Source organism: Pygocentrus nattereri, chromosome 16, assembly GCF_015220715.1.
Source record: "Pygocentrus nattereri isolate fPygNat1 chromosome 16, fPygNat1.pri, whole genome shotgun sequence".
NCBI lineage: Eukaryota > Metazoa > Chordata > Actinopteri > Characiformes > Serrasalmidae > Pygocentrus > Pygocentrus nattereri.
Window position 1 is genome coordinate 19,648,372 of NC_051226.1, and position 12,032 is coordinate 19,660,403.

General features: G+C 39.6%; 1 protein-coding gene across 22 annotated transcripts in view; it reads left to right on the forward strand.

Annotated features, from left to right (window-relative positions):
• nrxn2a (neurexin 2a) overlaps positions 1 to 12,032 on the forward strand; it is a 402,488-nt gene that overhangs the window by 124,097 nt on the left and 266,359 nt on the right. For all 22 annotated transcript variants that reach the window (XM_037545872.1, XM_017698739.2, XM_037545881.1 and 19 more), the window contains one exon: positions 10,802 to 11,103. In XM_037545872.1, the coding sequence (XP_037401769.1) occupies positions 10,802 to 11,103 (302 nt within the window). The remainder of the gene's footprint in view (positions 1 to 10,801; positions 11,104 to 12,032) is intronic.

The window sequence follows — 12,032 nt, forward strand, 5'->3', positions numbered from 1 at the left end:
TGTAAAGGCATTTGTTGTCATGACACCACAAAATCAGTTGTTTTTTTGTGGCTTAATTTCCATAATAAAAAAGCAAGGAAAATATAGTTTTCCATTATGTAGGCTATTGAACTTTCTGATTTTTCAGAGAATTGTGACCTTTCAAAGGACTGCATTAGAAATAATAGAGGGTCCTTGAATATAAGCTGAAACATGCTTTTACAATGATTATACACATGTGGCTGTATGACTTTGTCTGCTGATTAATAGGGACTTTCATCTTTTCCTGAAACGCACCAGGACATGGTTTGTGATATGCTACTCTCTTAATCTAGGCCCATTGTTGATGACATCACCAGCCATGCATGCGGTGGACTCGGCTGTCTTTTAGTAATAGTCAGTGATACAGAGCATTATGCCTTGTGCGTCATGTCATCTTCCTCAGGGAAAACTTCCATTACCCCTTTTAATTCATTTCTGCTCCATTTCCTCTACAAATCAATTAAGTCTATATGCATTTCATTCAGAACTAGTGTTTATACTGCCCTTCATATCAAGCCAAATTATGGAGTGGTGGCTGTGTGTGTGGGTCTGTGGGTGGGCAGGCAGGCTTGTGTGTGTTTTCAACTCATTAGTGAATTGCAGTGTGAAACACTATTTCATACACATGCCTCATATATTCCAGTCTGGGCGGTTTTATTTATTTATTTATTTTACTGTTGTTTATTTGCCTTAGTGTGGATGCTAGCGTACCTTCACACATATTAATGTCACACACTGAGCTTCTACCAGCTCTGCAGCACTACCACCGGCAGTTATAGTATATATGCAGACTCTCTTCCTCACTATCTCACTTTGTTTCCTTTCTCTCTCTCTTGCACTCTCCTCTTTTCTCTTTTTCTCTCTCACTTTCTCTTTTTCTCTCTCTTCTCCCTCTAGCTCATACCCTCTCTTACTTTTTCTCATCTCTCTCTCTCTCTCTCTCTTTCTCTCTCCCTGTCTGTCTTTGTCTCTGTTTCATTCTCCCTCTCTCTCTCTTTCATTGTCTTTCTCACCCTGTCTGTCTCTGTCTCTCGCTCTCTTTCTCTCACCCTGTCTGTTTCTTTGTCTCTTTGTCTCTGTCTGTCTCTCTCTTTTTCTCTCTCTCTTGCTCTCACCCTGTCTGTGTCTTTGTCTCTCTCTCTCTCTCTCTCTCCCTCTCCCCCTCTCCCTCCCTCCCTCTCTCTCTCTCTCTCTCTCTCTCTCTCTCTCTCTCTGCATGTTTAATCTGCAAATCAAATGCCTTCAGCAGCTGCAGGCTCTGGACTTAATAAACTGTTGATATTTCTTTCTGAGAGAAGCTTCCTTTCGACCACACTAAAGAGCTGAGCTGAGTGAGGGACACACCAACCACTTGTCAAACACACACGCACATACACACATGTGTACACACACATCTACACACACACTCGCACACAGAGGTGAAATAGAGATGAACTCCAGTCCATCTCCCCTCGGTTATTTGGTTGGAGTGTGATATGGGGGTGTGGGGTTGAGGGATTGGAATGATGAAAGCGTGTCTCTAATTGGACCTGTCTGACTGGGTCTGTGCCCTGGGCTCAGCTGGCCAGGCCATGATGAGAGCCGGGAGCGGCCAGTGCGACATCCTTAAGGCTGGAAACACATTGAAAGCAAATAATAACACACAGAAAGATAATAACACTCTTAAGATTCACACTTAGTAGTCGCTACTACTTTGTCTTTATTTGTTACTTTCTAGTCAGAAGTCTCATGGAGCGAGAAATGACTTTGCAATGAGAATACACATCTGTAGACATCTAAAACCTGTGGTCTTCTAACATCCAGAGTACAATCAATAACACAAGTAAAACAAGCTACCTGGTGAAACGCTGTTGAACTAACAGAACTGTTTTTCCCTTGCAAGAAGCATTGTTTATTTTTACTGCAGACGCAGCACACATCTACATGCCTGTTTTGCATTATTTATTTTTTTTGGGAAGTCTTTTTAGGCATGCCAATTAATTTTACATGCATGGACTCATGACAGGCTTGCTGTGTAGACAGTGTTGATGAGCTCCTACTTCATGAAGCATTGGATTGTTTTAGAAATTTCATAGTCACATTTAACCCGAAGGTTCTTATGGTTTCTTTCTTATGATCTACCTCCATGAGAGAGTACAAAATGGCAACCTAAGCTCTGTAGTCCTGCTCAAAGTCCACATATTGGGTGTCATGAACACAGTGCAAGCCTTTAGGGTAAGAAATCTTAAGGGTGCTTGGTTTAAATGTGTGAATTTGAGACAAACCCATCAGATTGCTTGTACTTGTTTTTTTTTTTGTTTTTTTTAATGAGCGAACTTGCTTATCTGCAGTGGCTCAATTCAGATTACAAGCCTAATACAGCTTAATGAGAAGTTAAATTAATAAACAAATGCTTTTTTACTCACATCTGAATATTCTGCTCTCTACTACAGTATGTTGGCCAGTATTCAAAGCCACCCACTCTGATTTGTCCTCACTTACAGTGTATCACAAAAGTGAGTACACCCCTCACATTTCTGCAGATATTTAAGTATTTTTTCATGGGACAACACTTACAAAATGACACTTTGACACAATGAAAAGTAGTCTGTGTGCAGCTTATATAACAGTGTAAATTCATTCCTCCCTCAACATAACTCAGTATACAGCCATTAATGTCTAAAGCACTGGCAACAAAAGTGAGTACACCCCTAAGAGACTACACCCCTAAATGTCCAAATTAAGCACTGCTTGTCATTTTCCCTCCAAAATGTCATGTGACTCGTTAGTGTTACTAGGTCTCAGGTGTGCATAGGGAGCAGGTGTGTTCAAATTTGTAGTACAGCTCTCACACTCTCTCATACTGGTCACCGACATGTGACTAACATGGCACCTCATGGCAAAGAACTCTCTGAGGATCTTAAAAGACAAATTGTTGCACTACATGAAGATGGCAAATGCTACAAGAAGATTGCCAACACCTTGAAACTGAGCTGCAGCACAGTGGCCAAGATCCTCCAGCATTTTAAAAGAGCAGGGTGCACTCAGAACAGACCTTGTGTTGGTCGTCCAAAGAAGCCGAGTGCACGTGCTCAGCGTCACATCCAAATGCTGTCTTTGAAAGATAGGCGCAGGAGTGCTGTCAGCATTGCTGCAGAGATTGAAGAGGTGGGGAGTCAGTCTGTCAGTGCTCAGACCATACGCCGCACACTACATTAAATTCGTCTGCATGGCTATCACCCCAGAAGGAAGCCTCTTCTGAAGTCTGTACACAAGAAAGCCCACAGACAGTTTGCTGAAGACATGTCAACAAATGACAAGGATTACTGGAACCATGTCCTATGGTCTGATGAGACCACGATTAATTTGTTTGGTTCACATGGTCTCAAGCATGTGTGGCGGCAATCAGGTGAGGTGTACAAAGATAAGTGTGTCATGCCTACAGTCAAGCATGGTGGTGGCAATGTCATGGTCTGGGGCTGCATGAGTGCAGCAGGTGTTGGGAGTTACATTTCATTGAGGGACAGCATGATCCCCTCCCTCTGGAAACTGGGTGGCAGGGCAGTGTTTCAGCATGATAATGACCCCCAACACACCTCTAAGATGACCACTGCTTTGTTGAAGAGGCTGAGGATAAAGGTGATGGACTGGCCAAGCATGTCTCCAGATCTAAACCCAATAGAACATCTTTGGGGCATCCTCAAGCGGAAGGTGGAGGAGTGCAAAGTCTCGAATATCCACCAGCTCAGTGATGTCGTCATGGAGGAGTGGAAAAGCATTCCAGTGGCAACCTTGAAGCTCTGGTAAACTCCATGCCCAGGAGAGTTAAGGCAGTTAAGGAAGTTCTGTATATCGATTATACAGATTATGAATCACTACATTGCCAAATAACTTTTATGTAGCTTTTAGATTTAGCTTAGGGTTGTTTTATGCATTTGCTAACTAACAATGAAGACAACAAAGATGAACAACGTTCAAGAATTCACTGTTTTAATGAACTTTCCAGCTAATACAAAAAATTAAAATTAAAAGTTATGTTTTTCCAACCAAGAATATGTAAACCAAGGATGTGCAAAGTAGCAGCAAGAAAATATAACAAAACTACATCCATTTTCCTTTAATCAAGTAAATAAATAAGTCAATCTAAGTTTAAATTTGAAATGTAAACAGTGCAGTTTGTGCTCTGTGCATTCTGCTGTCTGTCTACACAAAGGTTTGCGGAAAACAGAAACTGTTGGGAAACGCTCTCCTGTGTACGGTGAATTTATACGCTCTGGTGGCCGCAACGTTAAGATGACGATGCAGTGTTTTAAAGTGTAAACGTTATCTAGAAAGTGAACAGGGTCGCTGTGAATAATAGTTACTTGCTTCTCTGTTCCAACTCCATTAACAATCTCACCCTACTTTCCACTAATGTCTCTGTTATATGTATATCTATGCCCTTTGCCTCTTTGGTCTTCCTCTGTTTTTCTTTTTTAACATACTGTTGCTGTTTCCATATCAAAGGCACTTTTGTACAGTGACAGTAAGATATACTCACAAACTATGGTTGTATTTTAGTGCCCAAAGGAGCGACTGCTCCAATCCTGTCAAAATTAAAGGGAGGAGAGAAATTCTTGGTCACTTAAGATCAAAAGTAAATAAAATTGGACTCACAAGTACCTACTGTACACCAAGCACATCTTGTCCATGTGCACAGTATCCTGGGAGAGGCCTGTTTGCTTGGGTGATCTTTTTTGAAGATCTTGATTTCGCAGGCTGGACATTTGGCTTTCTGACAGTTCTTAGTAAGCAGCAGATCTCTTATTCATAATTATTTAGAGATTTGGAAACAAGGCAGCTTAGTGTAAGAATGTTTAAAAGACTAGCACTTCTTGCCTTCATATAGATTGGTTGGAGAAAAACAAAACAAGGTCTCTAAAAACTAAGAAGTTGGGACCTGCCTATCAAGTACCTTTTTTCACATTTTTGACCCTTCTTTTATTTTCTTGAACATTTCCACAAGTTGTTATTTGACAACTCTTGACATTCCATGTGCCAAATTACAGTTTAGCCGTACTTATTTGAACCCATTTCAAGCTAAACTTAAAGAGAGTCAGCTCTCGGTCAAGGTTTAAAAGCAGACAAGATGTACTTTTCCTGACTCTTTCACTTCAAGGAGCAGCATGGTTGAGAAAAACATTTTTTCCCCACTGCATGGGTGCTGTGTTCGTAAATTTCACAGTCTGTCAAACGTATTCTCTTGATTGTTCTCATCATGTAGCCAAACTTGTTCCTTACAGGGAATATCATGTAATATTTACCCATTATCTTTCATATTTGTATTATTTGGGTCATACTCTCAATTCTGTCTTGCAGTGGTAGGTGTGTGCCTCAAAAGCTGTTAGCTGCGTAAGGCACAGCAGGGACTGCATATGTGTGTGTCATCTCTCAAAGAGTGTTTTTTTTTTTTTTTTTTTTTTTTTTTTTTTTTTTTTTTTTTTTGGAAGAGCTCGGGCTGTTGTGGAACTCTATATGTGGATCTCACCCTAGATGTTTATTCTCCACTGAGCCAAGTGGCATTCTGATAAGACATTCTGCCTCTGTAATTTTACAAGGTCACTTCTCCATGGCGGAGGTGTCTGGATGGTTGATTCATGCCCAATCATTTATTTCTTAACCAATGATCTGAGTCCTCTCACCGGATGAAATATCATGAGTCCTCAAATTAATGTCATGCTTGACTAGATAAACCTGAGATGAAATATTTTATGCTATTTTTAGCAACAGCTCAGGTTACTTGTGAATGTTTGAAGGGCACATTTTACCATATGTCCAAATGCTCTAATATTTTTAATATAGTTATCTATAGTTTAATAAATATAATATTTGAAATTATCCTTTTTTCACTACTTTTAAAAGTTGTATGATATTCTCTTATATTCACTGACAACTCTTTTGCATGGATGACGTTTGGTTCTGTTTTCTATCAGAGAATGTGAAAGATTCATCCAGTATAAAACACTCAAAGCCTGACCCAGGATCCAAGAAGGTTCAGATCTAGATTTAAAACTCTTAAAATTAAAGGTACCAAAAAGTTTCTTTGGAGTGATACTATCAAATGAAACAGTAAGCCATGATAATAATGTACAATAAGCATGGGATAAAACACACCAATGTTAAATAAATAATTTATTATTTTATTTTATCTATAAAAGCAAATCATAATAAACAATTCTACAGAAATATCTCTTTATAACAATCTTATATTGGAAAGCTCTTCAATGAACCATGTTTGTAAAGGAGATGTATGAACCTTTTAAAGTTCAAACATCAATTTTAATAATAATTCTACACAATTGTTCCTGTATATCTAAGAACCATTTAAAAACCCATGTTTTTAAGGGCTTTCCTTCACACCTGGGGTCTTACTGGTCATGTCTTTTGTTGCTATTGTCATAGTCATAAGCAAAAGATTGGACATTTGAATAGATCTTGCAAGCATTTCTCTTATGTTTTCCAGATACATAATCTTATGTTCTGTCAGAGCACAAAAAGCAGCAAAAAGGAACAAAAGTTATGAAAAAGAAAACTCTGCAAGAAAAATCATCAGGAACATTGTTGTTAGAGAACAAGAGAAGCATCCTACTGGGACAACAAATTGCACTATATATAATGATATTCAGAAATCTGACTTGCTTTACCCATTATTCTTCCACTTTTCTCCCAGTGTTAGTCTCCTCGTTTTGCGGTTATGTAGGCATCTCCCCTTTCAAATGAACAAAACAGTGAGAAGCAAACCTCTTCATTCTACATTCTCTTACAACACCCATATGCACCCACATAGACTCCTGCTGTTCTTTTGCTCTTGAAAAATGTAGTGTCTATGTATGAAATTAACTGAGATGTGTGGGAGTATTTTCACTAATGAATGTAAGAGAATGTTATATGTATGTCAGAGACTATTTTCAGTGGTGATGGAAATGGGTTTGGGTGTTTCTTTAGGGTGTAAATGTGTCATATTTGTAAGTATGTGTTTCATTTGTGAATATGTTGGTCATCTATGTGTGTGTATATGATGATTTGTCTGCGTACTATTTCATGTGCGCACTTTCACATATTTTACAGAGCCATCCGATTTGCTTGATGATGAAAAGTGCTGGTGCCTGCTAAGAGTTAATTGGTTACATAAAATATGTTTGGTAATATCTCTTTAGATGTCTCTAGGCAGTGCAGAAATGCAGTCAGGCATGATGTTTCCTAATGACCTAAAACACTCGCATATTTAGTGCATCTCAATAAGTCTGCTGCTCAGTCGTGAGTTTCCTGTACGACCACATTTCAAGCCTCTAAAGCTCGAAGACCAAAACAGCTCGGATTCTCATGGCATAGCGCTGTTTGTAAATCACCCAACTGTCAAAATTATTTCCTTTAAGATTGTTCTTGACAACCTGTGCTCGCTGTCATCTAATTACATGCTCTCACTTTGGTTCAAAGCAGATGGATTTAAATATCCAATTGGCACAACTGATTAGCTGATGTGATCAGTGCTGCAAGTCATTCTTCAGTGACTAACAGCAACATCAGCTGCGACACTAGCATCAGTCACACATATTTCCATAAAGCACTAACGCATCCCAACATCTGCGTGAAACCTTGAGGAAGGCTGTTTGATGCTGAAGATGCGTGATTTCTTTTTAACATGTTACATCATATACTTGATATACAGTGATTCATGAGCATGATTCACTTGTCTCATGGTGTTAAGTTTTGATTTAGTCATGCCTTCCTGCTAACAATAAGACCGACTATAACATTAGCAGAATGCATCTTAATGCTCAGTGGCTCTTTATGAGAAAATAGTGGCACTTTCAGAGAGTCATACATTATATCTGATCATAATCAGCACTGAAGTTTTAATTTTCTTATTATCTTACAAATGAATCTTAGATAACATGATATAGACATGCCTGGGGTAGGGGGAGGATAGAAAAGCAGTACGGAGATATGAGGCAGATCCCTCCAATCTCTTTATCCGCAGCTCTGCCTGCCAGTCATCCATCCTAACATTCATCAATACTTGTTTTCCATCCATCTCTCAAGATCTACAGACCCTAAGAGTTAGCAGCAGCTATAATGCTGCAGTTTTAGGGTGTGATGTGGCTTTAGATTGCACTCAATAATGTCTTATGTTAGCATAACATTTAGCTAGCTGCTTCGGGGCACTTACATATGTTCCCAGGGCAGTACATCCCCTTAACCCTTCACTTTAAACATCAAACCTCAATATGACACATTAGGGAGACCTGTGAAAGGGTTCCTAAGGCCATGGTTAAGGTCTCAGTGTCCTTAAAGGTCATGCAAAGACAATAAGATGTTTAATAGCTAGTTAGTTATGTTTAAGCCAGCTGGTGAATCTCTATTTAAGACAGCAGTTCAACAAAAATTAAATTCACACATGTTTTTCCTGTTTTCTTCAAATGTTTATCAGCCTAGGCATGCTTGGTGTCTGCTGACATCTGGGTATTTGTTTTGGTAGTTTTGCTCTAGAGCTACAAGGCTAATGTAACTGTAGCTAACAGAAAATGAAAGTTTAGCAGTGTTCTGCAAAATGCATGGCTGAATCATCATGTACTTGCTTCAAATCATGTGGAGTTGTTAAGGAATCTTGATTATGTGGCTTATACAATAGCATGTTAACAGCAGCTATCCTGAAGCCTTAACTTTCCTTATATGTGATCTTGTCCATTTGGGAGGCAGCTGTCTAAGTAGGCAGCATTTAGTAGGCCGTACCATTCAGAAGGCAGCATAAGTCAGCCGTCTTGTAAGGTGCCATATTTTGACCAAATTTGAAGGTGGTATTGGATGTATCCTTTATGACCAATGGTTTCTCAATCCTGGTCCTGGAGGCCCACTGCCCTGCACATTTTAGAGTTTCCCTGCTCCCTGCACACCTAATTCAACTATTCAGCTCATTAACTAGCCCTTACTGAGTTCAAGTGGGTGAACTGAAGCAAGGAAAACACTAAAATGTCCAGGACAGTGGGTATCCAGGACCAGGGCTGTTATAGACAAAGGGAATCCCATAATACTGTTCAATCACCAAAAGATAATTTCTGCTGAAAAATGTGTCAGGCAATGTATGTTATTTGTCTTGTGTCTTAACTGTTTTGATTAACTGCCATATTTTTTAAACATACATAACACTTTTGTGTTTGTAGAAGTCTTTCTACAAGAGTTATTGGATCTTCAACATGAGAGAGAAACCAGTTGAAAATAACATTAACTTACTGTTCACTGTTTAGTAGAGCTTTTGTCTGCAAATAATTCACCAGTTTGATTCTATACTCTGAGATGCTGTTGCTAGTTTAGATTATTTCTGTCATCAGAGATTAAAGAGAGAAATGGTACAGACACTAACAGGCGGTTATGGGGCTTCTACAAGATAAAAAAAGGATGCCGAGGGTGAGAGGCCCTGTAAGTTCTGAAATCAAACTTTTAAAAAAAAAAATTGCTTATTTTTGCCTGCTCCATTTTGCTTTGTGTTGCTGTCACAATTACTGTCACATCAGTGTAGGTGAATGTAGACAGCTAAATTTCAGACTAAGTGCACACCATTGATTGCGTGCAGTCCTTATTTCCTAGCTGCATCATGTACACAATTATAAGCAGTTTTCCTTTGTGTGTTAGAAATAAAGCAGGTTAATTTAGGTAGAAGACTGCAAGGGAATTGAAGTGAAAAAAAAAGTTGTCTGTAAAATTTGGGTGCCAAGTCAAGTATATAACAGTAGATACGACTCCTTAAAGCAGGATGTTTGTCATACACAGACAATTATCACAACCTCAAAATAAAGCCTTGCAGAGCTTCCAGAGCTAATCTGTAAAGGTAAGTTTAAGATAACGAGTGGCTGCAAATATGTAGATATCCCATGTGCAGCACAGTAAAAGTTATGAGGTATAATGGTGTCCCAAAAGTGATTTTTACTAAAGTTTGTTTTTGGTTAAAATGCTGCCCCATGAGAGGTACATTTTACACAGTGATTCTTCAAGTGTTACTCAGTAAAGAAGAATAATTATATATAGCTATATAGAACCTTGTACACTGAAAGAACACTTGCATGAGTAAAGGGTTCTTCAGATTACATGGAGAGCGTGTAGTAGATAGTTCTATATGGAACCTTTTTGAAAGTGTTCTGTCAATCTTTTAACAATAGAAGAGTCCTTTTGGGTGCTATATAGAACCCTTTTCAAATATATAGAACCATATACAGCACATTCTCCATCAATCTGAAGAGCCCTTTCATGATGCAAAGAACCCTTTAATCATACAAAGAGTTCTTTGAGTGTTCGTGGTTCTATATAGAACCATTTTCTTTCCTAAAGAACTCTTGAAGAACCATGTTTTTAAGCATGTGGTTAAGCAGCTGCCTCCACAATGGAATGATGGTGTCTGTACTTTTGCCCATTTTGTAGATAGCAGACATTATTAGGAACCACAAAAAGTGTATTTGAGATTTCTTATCAACTTGATGTGGTTTGAAGTGAACGTGCGATGATTCAGGCATATACTTGCAGTCTGCATATTGCTAACTGGTGGGTGTGAGGATCCATTATTTGTTAGCTTTATTAGTTTCATTGTTCCAGTGCAAAACACATTTTGGACACCAAACATGCATTGGTGGCTATAATTTGGTTGTATTTAAGGTCGTATTTTTATCAGTTTTACTAAACAAGTTAATAATAATTCATTACTGAGTCTGTAGATGGATGATGTTGGAGCTATTCTATCTATATGTCTATCTGTGTCTCTCTCTTTGTCAAGGACGAGGGGAGTCTGTGGCCACGTTCAAGGGCAACGAGTTCTTCAGCTACGATCTCTCACAGACGCCAATCCAGAGCAGCACGGATGAGATCACGCTGTCCTTCCGCACGCTGCAGCGCAATGGCCTGCTGCTGCACACCGGGAAGTCAGCTGACTACGTCAACCTGTCTCTGAAGAGTGGCGCTGTGTGTCTCGTCATCAACTTGGGCTCTGGTGCCTTTGAGGCCCTGGTAGAGCCATCTGACGGCAAGTTCAACGACAACGCCTGGCACGCCGTGCGCGTCTCCCGCAACCTGCGGCAGGTAGTGTTCAGCCGGGGCTTTTAAGCTGCCTCCTTCGGACAGTTTTAGTTTTCATCTTACAGCTTGAGCATATCTTCACAATATTGTTTTTTCATGTATTATCATGCAGATTGGTTATTGTATATTATTGGTCACCAACCCTGATTCTGGAGATCTGCTACCCTGCAGAGTTTAGCTTTAACCCCAGTCCACTACATCTGATTCAGATTCAGTTAATGGCTGCTTTCAGAAATCTTTCTTGATTAGCTGATGTTGTAGTGGTGATGATTAGGTGTGTTGTAGTGCGTTCATGGATGGTCCTTATAAATTCATGAATTTCCAGCTTTAGCACACAGAAGCTGCACTTCATCAGCTGTCAAAGGGCCTGTCCCAAGTGGCACCCAAGCCCTGTGATCTTACTTGGTGACATCAAAACAGTGAGGACCTGTGGGGCAGCAGTCCCAAAGGGGTCCTATGTTTAAAAGCAAGCACAGTCTTAGTAACTTTTTCTTGTTGTGCTGATCAGACAGCTGTAAATAACCCCAACCACTAGAATTGTTCCTAGCCTGCATCGCAAGGGACTTTAAGGTAAGAGACTGCTATTAAATGCATATTGATGTTGACTTTGCCAAAGGACAAACTAAAAGCACACTGGTGGTGCTTGTGAGTACCTCAAAATACAATCTTGTAGAGCTCACAGACGCACACCAATCAGCTGTAACATTAAAACGTCTCCTTGTTTCTACATTTATTAGTTAGTATGTGTTGCACTGGTACAAGTGGATCAGGGACAGCAGTGCTACTGGAGTTTTTAAACACTTCAGTGTCACTGTTGGACTGTGAATAGTTCACCAACCAAAAATATGCAGCCAGCAACGTCCGATGAACAGCATATTTTGACCACTTATGAAGGACCAGAAGATAACCAACACCAACTGTGCAGCAACAGA